Source organism: Asterias amurensis, chromosome 6 (genome assembly GCF_032118995.1).
Source record: "Asterias amurensis chromosome 6, ASM3211899v1".
Lineage (NCBI taxonomy): Eukaryota > Metazoa > Echinodermata > Asteroidea > Forcipulatida > Asteriidae > Asterias > Asterias amurensis.
Genome location: NC_092653.1, coordinates 665,297 through 688,418, shown reverse-complemented (window position 1 = coordinate 688,418; position 23,122 = coordinate 665,297). Strand labels below are relative to the sequence as shown.

Below are 23,122 nucleotides of genomic sequence, written 5' to 3'. Positions count from 1 at the left end.
CGTTCTCCTCGATTTGCTTTTGGTTTATTGCTATTGTTCACTCGGCGTCTGTCAACAAAGCTAGAACTGAGACGCAACAATAACTTGATTTAACCTTCAATGTTTATCTGTTTATTTGTATTTTTGTTTTATTTCTATTTTGTTTTATATTCATGAATTCCCAACCATGCATAGGAATTTCACATAAAATTTGCAAACATCTTTTGAAACCCTCCAAAACAATTTTTGAGGTCATTTAAACCGTCTATTCCAAAAACAACAGAGTAAATTCCATAGAAAATCCCGCTCAGTTATCTAAGAGGCATTTGTTTTTGTGAATCACAAATATTAAATCGGCTTCGGAAATTTGCTGTGTGTAATACACAAGGACACTGTTCAGAATTTGGTTAAGCAACAAAGAATAGCAACTAAAAATAGCACAACATGTAAACATTATGTAGCTCTTACAGGTCCAAAGTCAATTCATATACACAAAAAAACCCATTAACATTAACTACAACGAGATCTTCCCTGTACGAGCAAATAAACCTTTGGTGTTAAAGTTTCCGCACTATTGTAGCTTTCTTTCTCTATTATTCTCTGAAACTATCTGTGCCTATCTGATAACCTCTGAAGGACACAGACTCCATCCGGTCAAAGGTGCTCATCATTGTTAGACCCCATCCGGCCAAAGGTGCTCATAAAGGCCGTGCCCGAATTGATTCCTTCTTATATTTTGGCTATGGCTGAAACGCCGAAAACGCCTATTCTTCATCATTATCGCTGCAGCCAACGGCTTGTTAGCCGCAGCCGAAGTCGCTTGAATCATACTCAACTTGAGACTCTATCAGGTCAAAGGTCATCAATATATTCATTGGTCCCTCAATGAATTTGCTGCTGAAGTTATGTATGTTTCATGCATTTACAATGATCATGTTTGCGGCGCGGGATTAAAGATAACGCCAATTTATAACGCAGTGCTGTATAATTTTAAGCAGCTCATCTCCGGAGATTTAATTCTACCAAGGAAATCGATCGAGGAGTAATTTTCTGGAATGATTTGAAGAGGACCGGACGAAGGCTGGGCTGGCTGTACAATTACCACCGCAGGTGGGCATGGTGGGGACAGAGACTGCTAGAAACTGTCACACCACCACGAAGAAGGAAAACCTCTGCCTTTCTGGTGAAATGATCTGCTGCTTGCTACAAAACACAGTTTCACACCTATGCTGAAAGGATTTAGGCCAACAGTGAAAAACGGAAAAGCAGATGGCTGCTTTATTATAAAAATCCAGCAAACAGCCCGTTTGTCTGCTGTTTGATGGAAAAGCAAATAAAGCACGTGGGGGAGGCCCAATACGTGCAACACATGGGCGATGATTGCTTTTCGTTGCAGGCTTGTTGTTGTTGTTGTTGTTGTTTTTATGCAATTCCTAAATTAACTGTCAGGGCGTGGAAAAACATGTTTACCAATGTTGCAAAATCCAGATTTAAAAAACCTTGTTGTGGTTTCAATGTGATACAGATTTGTTTGTATCACTCAGTAAACAGATACGATGTCTTTAAAGTTCGAATTCATCTCATTAACATCTTAACTTTCTTCTTGGATTGACTGAAGTTGTTGAAGACGATGCTGAGACATTAATCCAAGTCTTCATTTATTCCGACCCTAGGGTTGCAAGTCTTGAGATCCTTGATGAAACTGGCCCGGGGGTATCTGACTAATTTGAGGATTTACTCTTCCTGTTTCCAGAAGACTTATAGAAAGATGAGATGAGGTGAGAAAAGGGTGATGCTGGCTAAAATTATGTCCACAGGTAGATCTCATATAGCCGTCTTTCACACGAGAGCCATCTAGCAAAGGTCCCTTGCTAAATTTTTAACATATAGTATACATCTTTACAAAAAATACCTTACTGTTCAATCTCTCGAGTAAAATCTTGTCAGTTGCCACATTTTACAACCATGCTGAATAAATGGACCACTGTTAAATTGCTGTCGTGTGAGTGGCACTTTTAAATAAAGACATGGTTTTTCGCTGGAGATATAAGGTGACCGTTCACGTTGGTTTGACTGTCACAACGGCGCATGTTTGATATAAGGGTACGACGTACGTAATTTAGCAATTTTACCCTTGCAGCAATTAGCACTGTATACTCTCACGAGTTCAGAGGACAAAATTGACAGGCAAATCACTCGGATTAGATTTGAAACCACAACATTTGCATTGCTAGAGCATATGGCTCACTACTTGGTAAGACATCTGCTCAAGGCCGTGGGTTCGAATCCCATTTAAGTGATTTGTCTGTTGATTTGTTTTCTTCACAGAACTCTGGAAAGACGGGTATATAAACTGCTCACAAAAAGAAAGGAAACTTTTTTCAATCCAGTATATTTGTTATTATTTAATACTCTCTTTGTATATGGTACATATCATTACAACGCTGAACTGTTCCTCTTTAAAATAATACCACATTTGCAATGATTACAATGTTGCTGGACTTGACCACGTTAATGAGAATGAGACAAGGTCACAAATCAAATGTGCCAAAATTAGCAATATTTTTGTGTTACTGTGTGAACAATCAAATTGACACTGCAATTCAAACAAGCAAGACAACTTACTGATCTTAATCCACTTTATTGAGACAAGATGTTTGGAATGGAGCAAGACAACTTACTGATCGTAATACACTTTATTGATACAAGAAGGTCAGTACTGAGTGGATGATCCGAAGGCGTTGATGACAGTCTGGCACCTTCTTCTCATGCTGCACACAAGTCTTGTGATGCGCTGATGATGAGGAATGGCGTTCCATTCTTCATTAAGGAACCTGGTTAGGTCAGCCACAGTTGATATGTTGGTGGTTCTGGCGCGGACAGCAAGGCCAAGCTGGTCCCACAGATGTTCCATGGGATTCAGGTCTGGACTGTTAGCGGGCCAATCCATCCGGTGCACCCCAACATTTTTCAGGTAGTCAGTCAACAGTCGGGCTCGATGGGGCGAGCGTTGTCATCTTGAAAGATGGCATTTGGTCCAAGAGTCTGCAAGTATGGGACTGCAATCGGCTGCAGAATATCGTCTTGCAAATACCCGTCAAACAAGGTGTTTTTCAAGAGATGAGGGTTAATTGTGTCTGATGAGCTCACTGGTGCAAATCTTTATGTAAACCATTTATGGTTCTGAAAAGCTTGGTCGGTTTGATTATTGAGCATTACCTATTGACCAACCAGTACAGACAACGGTAATTTTGGCACATTTGGTTTGTGACTTTGCCTCATTGTTATTCGTGTAGCCAAGTTCAGCAACATGTAATCATTGCAAATGTGGTATCATTTTAAAGAGGAACAGTTCAGCTTTGCATTGATATATACCATATACAAAGAGAGTATTAAATAATTACAAATACACAGGATTGAAAAAAGTTTCCTTACTTTTTGTGAGCAGTTTACATTGTCCAATACATATCAGTGAAGAGTAACATCACATTATACTCTTTATCTCCGATGCATGTCATTAAAACATTTGTAATGTTGAAACAATACCGTTGTTTTGCTTCTTTATAATCAACTTTTATAAGCAAGGATTGCGAACTATTTATGGACGAGTAATTGTTTACTATATATACACTCCATGAATCAAGATAAAGTATCAATAATAATGAGCCATCTGCAATCATTGATACTCATGTCTCTTTCTCAAAGCTCTTGCAGTGAAGATTAAAGTTATTAATGGTAATGTACTACACAAACAGATGCTACGGTAATTGCAAATGTCATAGATATAGAGGGATGAAGATCAGATTTTCATTTTCATTATCTGACCCACTATCTAGAGCAGACATTTCTTGTTGTATGATGCTTCGTGTTTATAAGACCAGGGGTTGATTTCACAAAGAGTTAGGACTCACTCATCTTATCTCGAGTTATGACGAGTAACTCGTCCTAACTTAGGATTAATCTTAAGGTCTGCATGCTATACAGTGCATGGTTGGGACTCGTCCTAAGTCCTAAGATTAGTCTTAAATTAGGAAGAGTTTTTTGAGATCGACGGCAGGGCCCAATTTAATAGAGCTGCTTAAGCACAAAAAGCAGCTAAGCACGACAAAATTATGCATACCGAAACAAGATTACAAGCCAAACCACTAAGTCACGTACCATTTGTCATTGGTATTCCGCTCATTTCTGTCAAGCAATATTTTTGTTTAAGCAGTTCTATGAAATTGGGCCCAAGAGACAGCACTGATAAAAAGGAATATTTTTCAATGTTTTATTCATTTGGGGTCATTACCAGACATGTACTCAAAGACTAAATCGATTTGTTTCAACTGGAAACTTAAGAGTCAGTTCAGGTAAATAGTTGACATACTTGCTCACGGTCAAAAAATGAATTTTTTTATACTTTGTGGGTGGAAGGGCCTTTGGGTGCAAGTAAACAAAATTGCATTTTCAATTCTATATATAGCCCGTTGCCATGGTTACGGCTCATTTTATTTTTTTACCATTTTAGGTCGATTTTGGGGTTTGAAAAACTGGTTTTTAGCTCATATTTACAACTCCACCCCACCAAAATGCAATATTAATTAAAAAAAACCTTTTCTATCACTACAAAGTATCATCCTTGGCCTTCCTTGAGAAAAAAATTATTGCTTTAAATATTACCCTTGTGCTATTTTTGCATCATGCATTACAGTATGTTTTTAGAACTTGCAAAATCGACATTTTTTACCCTATTTTTGGACCCCAAAATGTCAACTTGCCAGGGGTCTCAGAAAATTTTCCTTTCGTCTGTAATTAGGGCCAACATTGGTCTTTCCATATCTGGTGTCAAAAACTTGGGCAATTGTCTCCTGTTGGGCCAGTACTGCCTCAAAACTAGACTTTTTTCCCCAAAACATGAAAAATGCCTTTTTAAGGGTCTTTTCACATAATATCGACATACGTGTCCATGGTAAAAGAAAAGGAATATTTTTCCTATACTTTGTGGATGGTAGGGACTTGGGGCGCAAATAAACAACATTAACATTTCAAATCATAATAATCATAACACGTTGCCATGGTAACAGTTCATTTGTGTTTAGGCCACTTTGGGCCGATATTGGGGGAATGAAAAACTGTTTTTTAAGTTAATATTTACAACTCCTCCCCGCCAAAAAACAAAATTATTTCATAAAACCTTTTACATCACTACAAAGTATCATCCTTGGCTTTACTTGAGACAAAAAAATATTGCTATAAATTTCCCCCTTGTGCTATTTTAAGAACGTGCATTACAGTATGTTTTTAGAACTTCAAAATCAACATTTTTACCATATTTTTTACCCTCAAAATTCCATTTTTTCAGGGGTCTCAGAATATTTTCCTTTCGGTTTTGATCAGGGCCATAATTTGTCTTTTTATTTCTGGTAAGAAAAACTCGGGCAATTGTATCCTGATGTAACAGAACTGTCTCAAAATAGACCCTTTTCCCCGAAAACATAGAGAATTGCATTTTGAAATATTTGCTTCATTTTGAATTTATAACATGAAGAAGTTAGCTATAATTCCATCAATCTGGCAGCTTTTTATAAGCACTTTGTAGGTTTAGTGCATTACCAAACATTGATCAGGACTTGTTGATGACCTAAATCTTATAATTTGCCCCACCCCGGCTCTGGCCCAATCATATTTCTTGACATTGCATAAAATAAAATAACAGTTTTGTGAACAGCGCCTCTTTTTTGAAAGTCACATTTTTTAATTCCCCTTGCACATCAAAAAAGTTTGTACTGTCTTTAATGTTTTATTGGTTCTCGGAATATTTCCCTTTTTGTTTTGATGGGCTATCATTATGGTTTGCATGTCTACTGGGGAGAAACACTTTGGTTTATTCTATCCTGTTGTGACACTTCTGCCTCAAAAATGGTAATTTTTCCAAAAACAATAAAAATGCATTTTGAAGTTATCCCTTGAATTGATAAAAAACAAAAACGAGCATGGTTGTTAAAAGAATATGGCACTGTTTCCATGCTCTTTAAGCCACTGAGTTCTTATTTTGTCATAACTACTTTACCTAGTTGTACAGGTATGATTCACATTGCAAGAAGAGAAGTAGTGCGATGAGCAATCTTTACTGTTCTTATCTTTACATGGCCTTATAACAGTCTTCTTGGTCCCCTGCCCGCTACCAAACTAAACACTATCATCCTAATCAGAACAAAGAGGCTCTAAAAGTGAGCAAGTTCTGTATCCAAAGTATCTAACCATTTAACCGCCGTACCGCCCAGCCGCATTATAGCGATACACTGTATGCGGTACGAGGAAACCTCGCTAGCTTGTGTTTGTAGAAAAAAAGGAACATCAAAAGAAAACTCGATAGTCATCAGTAGGTCTACGCATTTGTTAATATATCTAGTTGTTATAGATCGTTATTAATTCTCCCATCACAGTTGACTTGTCGAAGCTAATGATGATGAAATAATTTAGCTCTTACGAAAAATAAAACGCTCATTAGTAAACAGGAAACTGTTCATTATTTATGATATTGTCAAAAATTAACGCCTTCGCATTTAATCAGTATGAGCATTGAGCCAGAAAAAAGCCTTGAAAAGCTATTGTGTTCATTTTATCCGTGCACAAAAAAAATCGCCATAAAAATTACCGTAGCCGTTTAACGAGAGGCATTTATTGTTCCCATGAGAACTTTTATACAAATATTACCGAAAGGGTAAAAAAATGTGCATACACATTAACCATGGCTATCTATTAAAATTTGAACTATGATTCCAGTAATTTACTGCAAGACTCTTGAGAAATTGGATTTCAGCAAACTCGGGCGGTGCAGGGACTAAAGGGCTAAATGGCCATTCACCTGCTTTGGCCTTCTGTAAGCAATTCCCCCATCTATGGTGGGGTTCCTTTCAATTGTACTGTTGCAAACAATAAAAGAGTTGGTTTATTTAACGTGATAAACAATTCAATGTTTTTTGTTGATCGTTCTCAGAGACATATATAATAATTATGAATAAGTAAGATAGTGAATGGAAAAAATATCAAACTAGCCTGAATAGACTTTTGTCACTGCAAATGCATCTTACTTATTTATGTTCAGCAGGTGCAAGTTTTTACAACTTCTTTCAATGTTGTTTCATTAAAGGAACACGTTGCCTTGGATCGGTCGAGTTGGTATTTGAAAAGCGTTTGTAAACGTTTATTAAAAAATGCATATGATTAGAAAGATATTTTAAAAGTAGAATATAATGATCCACACAAGTATCACTCAAAAACATCTTTCTAACTATGCATTTTAAAACAAACCGTTACAAACGCATTTCAAAGACCAACTTAACCGACCCCAGGCAACGTGTTCCTTTTAAATAATCTCTTACGCTCATCTTGCAAATCGTTAGTATCATTGTTTTTAATAAGATCTTGGCAAACTTTTCCAACACTTTTAAGCGGGCTTTTTAATTTCCCACGTTTGTGTTGGACATGATTGGATGCTGCAAACCATCTGCCGCAAGCACAGAAACTACATTGTTTATGATCTCTATCTCTAAGAAAAGTTTTACATTTGGTAGCAGGCAGGGACCAAGGAGAGTAGGCCCTGTATTAAAGACAACTTGTAAAGAATGCTCATCGCACTCTACTTGCAATGGGAAGAATACCTGTACAATAGGTAAAGTAGCCAAATCAAGAACTCTCAGTGGCAAAGCATTGGTTATGGTTTGGTTGGATACCATTATGTTTAAATAAAAACTTTGTATTCATTACTCAAAGGGCATGGAAACAGTGCCAGATTTTTAACAAGCATGCATTGTTTTTGGAAAAATTACTATACTTAAGGCATGATCAGTCACAACAGGATACAATAAACACAGTGTTTCTACCCAGAAGGCATGAAAACACCAATAACAACCGAACACTTTCACAAAAAGAGACGCTATTCACAAAACATTGTTTTATGCAATGTCAAGAAATATGATTGGGGCTGGGCCGGGCAAATTGTAAAATTAAGGTCATCAACAGTTCCTGATCAATGTTGGGTAATCCACTAGTGCTAAGGAAAAGCTGCAAGATTGATAGAATTATTACTTTTTAATGTTAGAAATTCAATATGAAGAAGAAACAATTCAAAATGCATTTTTCTGTTTGAGGAAAAAAGTCTATTTTTGAGACAGTACTGTTAACATCAGGATACACTTGCCAAGTTTTTCTTACCAGAAACAAAAAAGACAAATTTTGGCCATGATCAAAACCGAAAGGAAAATATTCTGAGACCCTTGAAAAAAATGAAATTTTGAGGGCAAAAAATATGGTAAAATGTTGATTTTGCAAGTTCTAAAAACATACTCTAATGCACGTTCTAAAAATAGCACAAGGGGGAAATTTATAGCAATATTTTTTTGTCTCAAGTAAAGCCAAGGATGATAATTTGTAGTGATGTAAAAGGTTTTATGAAATAATTTTGTTTTTTGGTGGGGTGGAGTTGTAAATATTAACTAAAAAAAAAAGTTTTTCATTCCCCAAGATCAGCCTAAAGTGGCCTAAACACACATGAACTGTTACCATGGCAACGTGTTATATTATGATTTGAAATGTAAATGTTGTTTATTTGGACCCCAAGTCCCTACCATCCTACCATCCACAAAAAAATGAAAAATATTCTTTTTTTTTTTTTTTTTTTACCGTGGACACGTATTTCGATATTATGTGAAAAGACCCTTAAAAAGAAATTTTTCATGTTTTGGGGAAAAAAGTCTAGTTTTGAGGCAGTACTGTCACAACAGGATACAATTGCCCAAGTTTTTGACACCAGATATGGAAAGACCACTGTTGGCCCTAATCACAGCCGAAAGGGAAATTTTCTGAGACCCCTGGCAAGTTGACATTTTGGGGTCCAAAAATAGGGTAAAAATGTTGATTTTGCAAGTTCTAAAAACATACTGTAATGCATAATGCAAAAATAGCACAAGGGTGTTATTTAAAGCAATAATTTTTTATCTCAAGGAAGGCCAAGGATGATACTTTGTAGTGATATAAAAGGTTTTTTGAAATAATGTTGCATTTTGGTTGGGTGGAGTTGTAAATATGAGCTAAAAACCAGTTTTTCAGACCCCAAAATCGGCCTAAAATGGCCAAAAAACAAAATGAGCCGTAACCATGGCAACGGGCTATATATAGAATTGAAAATGCAATTTTGTTTACTTGCACCCCAAGGCCCTTCCACCCACAAAGTATAAAAAAAAATCATTTTTTGACCGTGAGCAAGTATGTCAACTATTTACCTGAACTGACTCTTAATAGACATTTCTTCATGTGTAGCTAACAATAATGATAATCGTTAAACCACACCCCTGTGAAGAGACCAGATGGTTTCCAGCCCATTTAGTCTCATTTTTAATCAACATACATTGAACCAATTCGAAAGGCCACTCGAGAACAAACACTGATACACAAACTCCCCTGTCACATAGTCAGCCCGGTTTGGCAATCTTGGACTCATCGTTCAACGTGAACAATTTACTGACATTTCACGAAGCGATCTATTGATATAATAAATGAAATAAAAATGAGGACGGCTAAATTAAATGTTTACTTTATTCTTGTTTCTAAAAACAAAAGATCAGCTTGGCAGTCGATATAGATGATTGACGTATGGGTGCACACACGACTGGTTAAAATGTTATCCTATACCGTATATTTCATGTTTTTACACAGTTCTTTGTGTGCGTTGTGGTCAGTGGTACAACCATATTATATGCTGTTACATATGGCTTACGCAAGAAAGAGTTATATTTTGTTGTCTATACTAGTGTAGTGTGCTGTTGTTGGGCTTTTTGTATATTTTTTTAGTGGCACTTCACAACAATTTTAAAATTACACCAAACATGTCGAGTACAGAAACAATAGCAAAATTTACAAGAAAAAACACATGTGCAAAAAAAATCTGACATGAAATCACTGAATCGAGTTAATGTCTATATCATTGGTTTAAATGTTACTTTTGATATTGATACAACAAAAAATATTCCTTTTAGTTACTAGAATTCGTGAATAACAGCCTAAACCAGAAGCCGTAGCTGAAGCCACAGACGGCCATTAGTCTCAATAAAAGACCATGTAGGCACAATAAGACTAACTAATTGAGCTTGGAGCAGTAGCTAATTGCTGATGAGGTTTCCATGACGACTGGAAATAATGATATTTTGTTTGAGTAGTCGTGTAGACAATTCTCTTTAGAACCTGACCTTTCAAACCCTTTGTCTGTATTTTCCGAAAAAAATGGACAACAAAACCAAACTAATACGATAGAGCTTTCTAATTTGAGTTTATCAAATGCAGTGTTTAAAACTAATTTTAAAATTAGTTCACAAGAATTTTGAAATGATCCTTGGCAACTGTCGTTGTGCTTTTCAATTGGAAATATCGTTTTTTTCTAAAGCGATTAGAAAAAGGAAATTCTTCAAAAATTAAGAACACTTTTGAGGGTGGCGATGGTGCTTCCCGGTCTCGTTTCAGTGACTCAATTGCACGAATAGGGACAAAATGGTTGCACCATGATCAAGTGCGGCGCGTTTATGCATTGAGATGACTTTTCCAAAAAACCGCTGACGCAAATAAACAAGTTCACTGAGATCTCGCGGGAAATCATTTGTCCGTGAGAGTAAGACACATTATCTCAATTCAAATGCTTATACTTATCAAACAAAACAGATGCATTAGTTTCTCAACAGAGTCTTAATTCAAATGCATACTTTTATAAATCCAAATAATTTAGATGCATTAGTTTCAATACAAAGTCTTCATTCAAATGCATAGACCTAATACTGATCAAGCTAAATAAATTCATTTTTGGTTTCTACACAGAGTGAAGTCTCCCAGCAACTGCAAATGGATATTTCTTTGTCTGCCAATCAACGGATATCGATGCTGCTCTGGTGTCCCTCAGTGTATTAATTAAAGGCTATTTCATTCGGCGTACACTGAGGCGGTTGTTTGAGGGTCGTTCCGCCCCTTACTTCATACATCACAGGCTAACAAGACACGGCCTTAATTAGTCGTGTATTAAAATACATTAAAATTTGAAGAGATAATTAGCTGGGTGGTAATGAGTGTGGCCTTGTGGTGCTAATTAGCGGCACGCAGAGAACAATTTGTTATGATGGGAGTAATAATAGTGTTGTATTGTTTGAATCATAATGTATTCAGTACTATTAATGGACTATGATACATCATGGGGCAAAGAACACAGCCTTTTTGAGGTATGGTAGATGAGTGCAATTAGTTTCGATATATAAAGAAAATTTACCCAAACCAGTCATAGTCTTGTGTCCACATACATCAGAATGGCTTATGGAAACATGCATGCATGAAACCACAAATAGCATTCGGAGAGAAGCGGCACCAGACTGGTAGTTATACTACAGCATTACCAGCAATAAACTATAGTTGCAGGTATACTTACTTGCATTGAATCAATATAAGGTACAGCTACAGTGTTTTTAATTTATTAAACATAATGAAGCTTCAGAGCAACTTTCAACCATGATATTTCCTCGTATAATTGACTCGTCGTTAGTAATAATAACAATTACAAAATGTACCGCAAATCAAAGAATTAACTAAATTAACTTTTAAAACGCATAACGACGTCACACAGCTAAGTGTTCCCATATAAACTGCTGTCTGAAAAAGGGAAAGACAGTTTTATTGGCCCAAAGTGTTTTTAATTTATTCCGTAATATGATTTTCATTAATTTGTTTCGTTGGTAACTATAATGTTGCATTTCCCTTTACAGACGTTTGAAGTTGAGATACATCATGAAGTCATTTGTTTTACTTCATGCAATGCGAGCCTTGTGCGAGCTGGTATCCTTTAGAATGGTGCTACAAATGGGGGCTTCTATATAGTATCAAATTTTATCATCTCTATGTTGTCATATTTATAATTTTATATTCTATACCTTCATATACATATACACTCAATTTGTTGGTGGGATCCGGGAGGTTACATCGCTTTTGATGACAGTTTTTAATTTTTTGTTTACTTTTGCCTTACCCTGGACGGCCCTGCCAACACAGATTTTTGTCCGAAGATTTAAAATAAAATAAAAAAAGAACCAATGTGTTCAAAGTGAGGTTTAAAGGGGGTTAATTTTTGTTCACCCTATTTTGTACGACGTTTGAGAATCAGCAATGTAGAAAAGGGACAAAGAAGTTTGAAACATTTCTTTAAAACGAGGATTGCGTTATTGTGACGTGATGGCAAAGGCTATATCAGGACAATTACTACAAGTTCAACGTTGACTTGGCTTCATTCCATAACCAAGTCCTGTCCATTCTTTCCTTTTACCGATCCCTCATATTAAACACTATCTGGCATCACAATTTATCTTTTGTGTGCAGTGGCTTCATTGAAGGCAGTGTACACGTTTGGTAATTGTCAAAGACCAGTGTTCTTACTTGGTGTATCCCAACATATGCATAAAATAACAAACCTGTGAAAATTTGGGCTCAATGGTCATCAAAGTTGCGAGAAAATGATGAAAGAAAAATTACCCTTGTGGACGAATTTGTGTGCTTTCATAATATATGAATAAAATTCTAGTCTTTTAATATTTTAGTGAGAAATTACCTCTTTCTCAAAACTACAATACTTCAGAGGGAGTCGTTTCCCACAATGTGTTGTACTATCAACAGCTCTCCAATGCTCGTTTCCAAGTCAGTTTTTAAGTTAATATTTGTTTCTGAGTAATTACCAAACGTGTACATTCCCTTTAATGTTAATTAACCAACAAATAAAAGAACAATTTGCAAAGGTTTCAAAAGAATCCAGTATGGTCGCACGTCCTTTTATTTGCAACAAGTGAACAAAATGCTGTTCAAAGTCTGAAAAATAACCGCTTTGTGCTTCAACAACATCGGATTGATTTGCTATAAGAATGTGGCACTTGGTTCAAGGCAATTTCTCGTCTTAATTTATTTTACGTAAAAGAACCTTAGGGAGGTTTCCGGTAAAACCATGTGGATATCTTTTGTTACAGTAGTGTTGAGTCATGAAAACATTGCTCTGTGATTTTCACCTTTGTTGCTCTTCTTCGGTACTTGGTAATTATCAGAGACCAGTCGTCTCACTAACTTGATCTATCTCATTATATGCATAAAATAACAAACCTGTGAAAATTTGAGCTCAATCGGTCGTCGAGGTTGCGAGATACTAATGAAAGAAAAAACAAAGCTGTGTACTTTCAGATGGTTGATTTCGAGACCTCAAATTTTAAACTCTTAACAAATTCCTGGGAAATTTCTGCTTTCTTGAAAACTACGTCACTTCAGATCAACCTCTCCCCATTACTCGAATTGAGGTTTTATGCTGATAATTATTTTGAGTAATTACCAATAGTGTACACTGCCTTTAAAACCTGTTATATTATGAATATTTGTTTACCACTTTGCCTCCATACATCCTGTGGTATAAAACCTAGATCGAGAGAAGCACTGGAATTGAACAACCCACGGTCATGTCTGATTTGTCAAAACGTAAGGACTCATTTATAACCTTAGTCATTGTTCACACACACACTGCTAATAGTGTTTACTCTTTCGTGGGTAGAGTATAACCGGAGGACGTTCAAGACGTTGCTTCCCTTGGTTTAATTAATGGATTTTAATGAAAACAACAATCATAGATAAAAGGAAGTTGATGTGATGATGGGCAATTAGGGTAGAACAATCGATGTGGCCGGCAAGGTCGTTATGGTTCGCTGAGCAAAAAGGAAATGCAGTATTTATACATAGATGGCTTGATAGCAAAATACAACCTTGATGTCAAACTAAATCCTTCAATAAATCAAATATTTATAGGTAAAATTCCCCTAAAAACTATCTCTATATTTAATATTTAGACATTTTTATTGTGATAGATGTTCTCCTAGGCTTGCTTTTATGAAAGCTTTATAATTGCCTCTTTGTTTTCGTAAATATTTAGACAATTTTATCATAAAAGTATTTTTCCTAAAGGCTGGTTTTTATGAAAGTGCATTGCTTTTTTTTAAGTCATACTTGTGTGAAGGCCTGCTTGTGTGATAGGACAGGAATTGTTTTTCCTGATCATTAAGTGTTGAATTATAGCATAGAGAAAAGTTTAAGGTACCACAGGGTTCCGGTATAGGTCCACAGTCGTTTTTTATTCAATCGATTACATTAAACAACACTCGGCTGTCAAAAATTGCATTTAAGTTGACGACACCAAGTTGTTCATTTACTTGTATCGGTCCTTCAGGCAGCCGAAATTGATACGTTTTTCCATCTTGTTTTTAGGCTAATTATGTAATTAAGAACTGAATGTCTAATGATGACGAAACAAACTGTGTTGCTGCCAACTTGCGATCTATACGTGCCGCTGACGGTGATCTCGATTACCATTGGGTATCACTGTTCGCCCCAAACAAGGCTATTAGCCACTATTGGTATGGGGCTACATGAAGAAAATAAGTCAATGTGAATATAACTCAGGGGAGCTGAAGGTAGTGATTTGATATTCCTCTTAAAACAGTCTAGATTGTAGGATGGAGGGACTCGAAACATGTACCAGGCAAGGAGTTTCAAAGAGACACAGTAAGTGGAATAAAGCTGTTGGGATGGGATCATTCCGTACAGAAACAAAGACTGCTTCTAGTCATAAGCAGCATGATACCGTGAAATCTGAAAACTCGTCACTTCTCGTCTCAAAGGCAGTGGACACTATTGGTAATTGTCAAAGACTAACCTGTACAGTTGGTGTATCCCATCATATGCATAAAATAACAAACTTTTGAAAATTTGAGCTCAATCGGTCATCGAAGTTGCGAGATATTAATGAAAGAAAAAACACCCTTGTCACACGAAGTTGTGTGCGTTTAGATGGTTGAGGTCTCGAAAACAAATTCGTGAAAAATCACTTCTTTCTCCAAAACTATGGCACTTCAGAGGATGCCGTTTCTCACAATGTTTGCTACCATCAACGTCTCCCCATTACTCGTTACCAAGTAAGGTTTCATGCTAATAATTATTTTGAGTAATTACCAATAGTGTTCACTGCCTTTAACTATCTAAATTCTCTTCTTATGAGATATTCATTTGAATAGCTTCGACGACACTGCAAAACGAAGGTGTTGAGAAAACTGACACCATGGGTGATGTTACATAATTATGATACCCAAGGGAGAATACAAATATTAACATCAAAGGGTGTTAAAATAACACCACAATTTTTGCATTGGAAACCAAGCTGCAAAGGCACAATTATGGCAACCAAATCGGACCAAGTTTCCCTCCTTGAATACTTTTATAAAATCCCGAGACAGACGTTTTGATCTTAAATTTTAAAACGTTCACATTCGCTGCAAAAATTGGGTATAAAAAAATGACACCATGGGTGTCCCACAAGAGAATCAAAATTAACATTTTTTGTTCATATGATGTTAAAATATTTAACACCAGTTAACACAAATGTAAGTTTTTTTTGCAGAATTGAGTGTTATTTAACGCCCTAGTTTGTACAGTGTAGATTTAAATACTTGAGTGATTAATGAAAAGAAACGATTATTCCTGATCAATAAAACTACGATGGAGTTAGCTCAAGTTCTGATTCCTGTATTTTAACAAAGCAAGCTTAAAGTCCTAAACAGTGGTTTCTATGCTACAGCCAACGGACTTTGGAATGGTTTACCATTATTCGCCATGCTGTCTCACGCAAACAATGAAGTATTTGCTATTTTAGTTTAGGTATTACTAGTTTGATGTGTGAAGTGCTTTATGACCTTTGTAGAAGAGCTTGTAAACATGTAAATGCCTTTATGGTATTCTACTCCACTTGTAAACACGTTTCACGAAACAGGAGACAGGGTGTCAATGATGTGCCATTGAAAGCATTGTGGAAATACGTCGGATGCAAAACCTGAAGGAAAAATCGCTATAAACTTTAAGTGATTATTTTTGATCGGGAACACTAAAATGAACATTTCTGTCGTCGGTTTAATTTCATTCACTTATTAACTCTTGTTGTGAAGGCAAAGGATTCACAGAAAAGGTAACTTACTGGCCAAGAACCACAATGAAATAAGTCACGGACGGGAATTTTAATTTAAGATGTGGGTGGGAAACCTCAGGCAATTATTCCCTGCGATATAACTCACGCAATCAAGTAGTAATTCAAAACCCAATCCACTAGTGGCCCTTTAGGGATTTTAACTGAGGTCATATAAAAACTAAAGGTGGAAGGTGAGGAAAGATACGCCAACTACCCCGACTAGAAAAACTACTTCTATTTCAAATAGAAAAAGCTTAGATTTAAAGTGTAATCAAGAGAACTTTCTTAAATTGTATATTCTGGGTGAAACGTTTGATGTTTGTGATTGTATTATTCAACTGACGTATATATCATGTTAAATTAATCTGAATTCCAACATTTCATAAAGAACTCCACAGTATTTCACCTGTCGTCAAGTTTACAGATTCCTTAAAGACACCGGACACTTTTTGTAATTGTCAAAGACCAGTCTTCCCACTTCGTGTATCTCAACATATGCATAAAATAGCAATCCTGTGAAAATTTGAGCTCGATTGGTCGTCGAAGTTGCGAGATAATAATGAAAGAAAAAACACCTTTGTCACATGAAGTTGTGTGATTTCAGAATATGATTGATTTCAAGACCTCAAGATATAATTCTGAGGTCTCGAAATCAAAATCGTGGAAAATTACTTCTTTCTCGAAAACTACGTTACCTCGGAGGGAGCCGTTTCTCACAGTGTTTTATACTATACCAACAGCTCCATTAAAAACTTACCAAGTTTTTATGTTAAAAATTATTTTGAGTAATAACCGATAGTGTCCACTGCCTTTAAGTAATTTTCAAAGACCAGTATTCTGAAAGACCATTAAATAACATATGTTAAAAATTGAACTCAATTGGTCATCAAAGTTTCAAGGAAATAATTAAAGAAAACATCTTTTAAAAGACTTTAGGCCCGAAGCCGTTTAATATTTTAGTACGAAACTACTTCTTTCTCAAACACTATACGTTAACTTCAGAGAGAGCCGTTTCTCACAATGTTGTATACTATCAACAGCTGCTCTCAATTGCTCGTTACCAAGTAAGTTTGTATGCTAATAATAATTTTGAGTAATTACCAATAGTGTCCACTGCCTTTAAGTAATGCATCAGCCAGGGAATGGAGAAACAGACTCACAGACATGGGGAAAACTGTCCTGAATGAACAGACCACTGCCCCCACCGACACCCCCCCCCCCCTTTCCAATAGACACCTCGTCTACGTGCACAATTCCTCTTTCTCTCGAGGCGTATCTTGATTTTGAACAGAATGTCATCGAGTTATTAACTCGTCGTCTGATAGAACTGTTGTCTACTTTTAGAGACATAATTGTCATCATTTATTCTGAACAGAACTGCAGCGAGAATGATAAGGAATTGAAAGGGTTTCTTTACGTGGCATCCAAATCAAATTAGGCTAAATATTTTGGGTATATCATCAACATATCAAATTTCGATTTCTGAACCTTTATCACTGACCAATAAAACTGATTGTGGCAACGATCTATACTTTTAAAAAATATATATATTAATAATAATAATGTTTTTCAAAAAGAAAACGTTTTTCGAAAAAGGTATGTTCTCGTCCAAAGGCATGGTGTTCTAGATTCATACACACTCTTTCCCAATGTTGCTATACTTTCTAGTTAAAAAAAAAAGGTGAAACACGATTCTTTTGTTAATTGTCTGTACTAATGTTTGTGCTAACAGCACAAACTTTTAGTAAAGATAATTTACAAAAGAAATGTCTGTCACCTTCTTTTTTAGCACAAGCCTTTATGCGATGACGTCACAAAGCTTCATCTGATAATGACGGCACATATCAGACTAAGGTCAGTTTTCTACCAATGCGGAAATTATTATTGACAAATAACTCATGAGAACCAACAGTTCTTTTCAGAAGGCACCCCAAACTCATTTAGAGATAGTCATTACATGGTGTTTCCGCTAACCTTTCCATAAAACTCATGGACACAAACTATTTCCCGTTAAAATACAAACTGCTATTATAGAAGAAAGATTTTGCACGAGTGTTCACCAAAATATTTGTATTTATTAACATGTAGCACATATCCCCTGAGTTGGGGAAATGTTTGAATTGTGTCTGACGTCAAATTTAATTTAAAGAATTTCTTTCCTTTGCCTGTGAGGGTTATGGACGTAATAGTGACTCGACAGGTTGGCTCCGTGGATTTTCCCTCCCTTTCACCTCTGTGGACCACGGTTCGAATTTCACCTCAAACCGGAACTTTGTATGTTGATTGGGTTTTCAGTCCCTAAAATGCGGGGGGTTTCCCCATTTTGGATTTCCTCCTACTTCTCTCATGTAATTTGTGTTGCTGTTTATGTGTGTAATAATGAACACAGATAACAACGGTTATCTAAACATTAAAAATGGTCACAATGCATAATTTGTCACATATTAAAACTGTTTAAAATAGGATAACAATAATACCCCCAAAATGATGAACAAAACAAAACAATATAAGACTTCTACTTATTGATCTCTTACCTCGTATCCCTGATATAAGTTGCGTCTTATGTTGACTGTAGTTGACTAACCCACGACCCTGATGTAAATCTCTCTCTTGACGAACAACCGAAGTGTCTTGGTTTCCTCCATCTCCCCGAACCGCCTTTCCTTGAGAAATATCCCCGAGCAATGCATCTTTTTTAAGTCTGGATTGATGGAGCGATGTGCTCTGAGTGGATTTCACCGGCTCCAGATGTAAAGTCCGCCCGGGGGTCTCCTGAGCTTGCTCGCCCCCTTGCCGAATCTCGCCTGGGAGACCCAAGTTGGAGAAATGGTTGAATAGAAGAATATACCCAGGGAACACCAAGCAGACTAGCACTGTAAGCTTAAAGAGGGTACTGTCCCTGTGTCTTAGATGGCATGGGAGAAGGCGAGCAAGCCAGCCCCCTGCCTTGTGTCTACGTTTGCTTCGCATTGTAACTTCGTCTTCACTCAGATGTACTTTCTCACGTCACAGCTCATCTGTAGAGAGTATGGAAAAAAATGAAGCCTGTATAAAGTACCATTGCGAAAACTGCATTGGTTTTTAATAAAATAAATACATACAGAAAGGTATAACAGCAAACTGAGTCTTTGTCAAACTATTGTACTCTAGAATGACATGAAGCAAGGTTTCATACTACACGGATATCCGATGTAAGCACTACCTGCCATGCCATCCTGTTTAACGGTGACCTACACCAAATAAACACAAGGGAAAATAGTACCAGTATATTCGCACCTCTATATCCTTCGAAAGCTGCAGTAGTCTTGAACTGATGGTACGACTGGTCCAAAGACTAGCCTTAAAATGAGGGCTGATACATCAGTGATGTGGGCTGGGGGTTGATGTCACGCACACTACCCAAGTAGACGACACCGATTCACAGATTGCAGGCTTTCTTTATTGAAGGTCTGTCAAACCACATCCATTAGAAGCATCAATCACATCCACACGCACAGTGGCTGTACGTACCATACCGCATCAATTGTAAGATGCTCCTTACATGTTGTGCATATCAACGATGCATTACATCGCACGAGATGCTAGTCACTACATCACTTCCACACGCGTTCTCCATTCATCTTATCGTATCTGCGAGAGACGAAGCATTTAAACCCCCGAAATATTTATCGGTGGAAATCCTACCGGCTTCTTTCAGACGATCGAGCCCCACACTTTCCTAATTATTCACGACATTGTGTACATTTTGCGGGGCATTGTTTACACACACCGTACCACAGTGGTCAGCTGGCGAGTGTTGCCATTACACGACGGGGTCTCTAGTATGTAATGCACCGTACCATTAGCTTCCTAGCTCACTGTGTGTACATTCACATACTGTCAACGGCGGCTCTCGCTAAGTGTAGAGCGCCATGCTCATTTTAATAATAGAAAAGGTATTAATAATCGTCTCGCAATATTTGAGACCTTCGTCTATTGGGCTCTCTCTGGAGAGAGAATAGACTGTGAGAATGCTAGGGACTCAAATCGCGCCCTCTGTTGGCGTTGTGGCACAGTGGATGTTTTCGCTGTTTAGTGGATTTATTGTGTTGTTTTCTTTACCTTTTCTTTACTTTTATTAAACAAATCAACAAAATAATAAATAGGCATTCAAGTTGCGTGCAATTTGTTCGATCATTAATGCGAAAATCTATTTTGATAACAACATTTATTCATAATTATGTGACTTATTGTTTTTTCTAAATTTTGTATGGATTTAGAAAGTGCACATTAATTTTTAAAATGGTTTTTGTTGTATGGTTTGCGGTAACACCATGTGTGTATCTACTTGCCAGGTAGAGTTGTTCTTAGGGAACTGTCTTGCTTTATTCTACTGCCGTGGAGTAGAAAATCGGAGGTTCGGGAGACTTCTCAGTTCTGAAAAGAACTGTCCTGCTTTTTAACTATTACCAGGGCGGATGGTATAGAAATTAGACTGGACTACTACTTTAGCTTATAAAATCGTAATAACTGTACTGCCACGGAGTCAGTTCTGAATTGGTCTCAACGTTTCGACTAGCTTGCTCTAGTCATCGTCCTGACGACACAAAGGGTTGCAAAAAAAGAGATAGGCTAGTAATATCGGATACTTGGGCACTATGCTGTACTGCCCCCACCCCCCCCCCCCCCATCCCCCCTTTGCGGACTCTCATTGCTCATTCATCTGTGTATAATTGTTATAGTTCTCATTTTTCAGGTCATGAAGCAATAATAACACCAACAATAAACGCAGTTTCCTTCCTCAGTGTAATATACCCTGTATTGACGGATTCCTCATATCCTGAAGTTCTATACATCCCATGCTACAAAGATGCATTGAGTGAATGATGGAAAGACAAAGCTCATAAGAAAGGGCTTCAAGCTCAAATTCAAGTTGTGTCATGCGGTCATCATTCATTTGAAGGAACATTACAAGAAAAAAACACGTCTAAGATCACAGATTTACATAAAACTTACATGGTCTGATGCTGTTTGTATAGTGAAAACATCCCTTGAAATATTGTTGTCTGAAATGTCATATTTATGAAAACTTGTACAAGTTTGTCAGTTTATGTCTATGGATTTAAAGTCCTTTTACTGCCATCAACTGTTTTGTAAGCAACAATCATGTTTGTAATCGTCCTTTCATAATGGGGAAGAAAAAATATTGTTTGGAGAGGAATTTAAAACAAAGTTATCGGATATCAACAACAGATAGATAAGGGAAATTACAACCAGTTAAAATGTCAAATTCATTGCCTTTCTTTTGACTAAAATGTCGTCGAAATTCAGGAACGATATAAAAGATTCCCTGAGCAAAAAATTATCAGAACCATGTATCGCCGTATAATTTTTTATGTGTTGTTTTCAAATGTTGACAACCATTAATATTCGCACTGGAAAGGTGTCAAACATCGCGAACGGCATTTTACATAAGGTTTAGAGACTATTGCATTTTTTCAACTTTCAAAAGGGCTGTAATCTATTGGACATTTTTGAATACATCGTAACGATGAGTTTGCCCTTGAACAACTTAAAAGATAACCAAAGCTGATATCCAATTCGCGATGCAATAGAACCCGTAACTTATAAATTACTGTTTTATTAAACCGGACTATTGCATGTTGACTAAAAAAACAAAAGTGAAAACATTGGAGAAATAATTTCATAAACCTTCAAACTAATTTGAACTCCGAGCTATGTCCTCAAGAAATTTTCTTTTTCCTTTTTTTTTTTTTTTTTGTTAACAGGAACGGATTTTGTTTTTACAGAGCTCGTATAAGTAGGCCTATTGTACTGAGGTATAGGTACAAAAACTACCGGTAATATTCTTTATCCATCAATTGGAAATGGAAGTATATCTTGATAAGTCCACAACAATGACGGAATACGAGAGTAGACTAGCATAAAGGATTAATCCAGTAAGTTTGTGGTTTTTTTTCGGGCATCAATTAATTCACCTCAGTGGAGAGTGCAGGTGATTTTCCAGGTGGTTTAAGAGTGGGTCAGGCAAGAAGCGAAATTAGCTGGCAGGTGTTTTTTAAAGGCACTGGACACATTTTGGTATTTTGTCATAAAACAGTTTTCTCACTTCCCCCATGCTTAAAATAACAAATCTATAAAATTTGACTTATTCAATTGGTCATCGAATTTGCAAGAGAATAATGCGTAAAAACACAACTGTTGCATTACTTTGTAGTAAAGGCTTCAGCTGAAGTATTTTTTATTTGAGTGAGAAATTACCTCTTTCTCAAAAACTACGTTACTTCAGAGGCTGCCTTTTCTCACAATGTATTATGATATCACCAGCTCCCCGCTCTTTACCAAGTTGCTATGATAATAATATTATTATAAAAATTATTTTTTTAGAGTAATTTTGGCCAACAGTGTCCATAGTACATGCCTTGAAAGACATCACTCATTCCTAACCATTCAGTTTAAAGTACTTCGTGAGGCCCATTATTCGCAATGTCACCTTGTTTCTAAAAAATATTTTTCATGTCAGGATTTGCAGCCGTTGCCACCTGGAACGTCTGCTCATTCATTAAGAGACCGGTCTGCACTCCTGGTGTGAACATTCAAATAATATGACTTTCGAAACCACGGCTTTGCCTCCAATTTCGGCCCAGGCTAGCCTGGTCCCGCGGTAGTTTTGGCATTGCGTGTGCTTTGTGTACGTGACTCGTGCTCAGGGCTTTTTAGACAAGAGGACGTGGATTCGTAAAGGGAGAGCTGCGACATTCAAGTGAAGGTCACACCGAACATTGCAAACCGCGCGACTACGGGCTCACCGAGAGAGCTGCGACATTCAAGTAAAGGTCACACCAAACATTGCAAACCGCGCAACTACGGGTTCACCTCACTTTGAGCAGTGCAAAGTGCTAAATTAAAAAAATAATTAAAAACAAACTCCAGGCCGTGGTTCTCAAATATCCTATAATAAAATAGAACATTTTTGGAGCCAACAGAGTGCTGATGCTAGCCAACTAAAGAAAGCACTGCAATTTACATGGGTGCACTCATGCAGCATTCATAGAGACTGGAATTCTCGTTTACAATTAATGTCTTCAGCTT

The 23,122-nt window shown here is 36.8% G+C and overlaps 1 protein-coding gene across 2 annotated transcripts in view; it reads right to left on the bottom strand.

Moving 5' to 3' along the window:
• Nucleotides 1-19,828, bottom strand: part of LOC139938013 (sialate:O-sulfotransferase 2-like) — a 67,726-nt gene extending 47,898 nt beyond the window's left edge. Inside the window, exons 1-2 of one of the 2 annotated variants that reach the window (XM_071933363.1) lie at nt 19,293-19,828; nt 18,565-19,047 (exon numbers count right to left, since the gene is read on the bottom strand). In XM_071933363.1, the coding sequence (XP_071789464.1) occupies nt 18,565-19,000 (436 nt within the window). In that variant the 5' untranslated portion in view covers nt 19,001-19,047; nt 19,293-19,828. The remainder of the gene's footprint in view (nt 1-18,564; nt 19,048-19,292) is intronic. The other variant, XM_071933362.1, reaches the window with a different exon arrangement.
• Between the last annotated feature and the right edge of the window lie 3,294 nt (nt 19,829-23,122).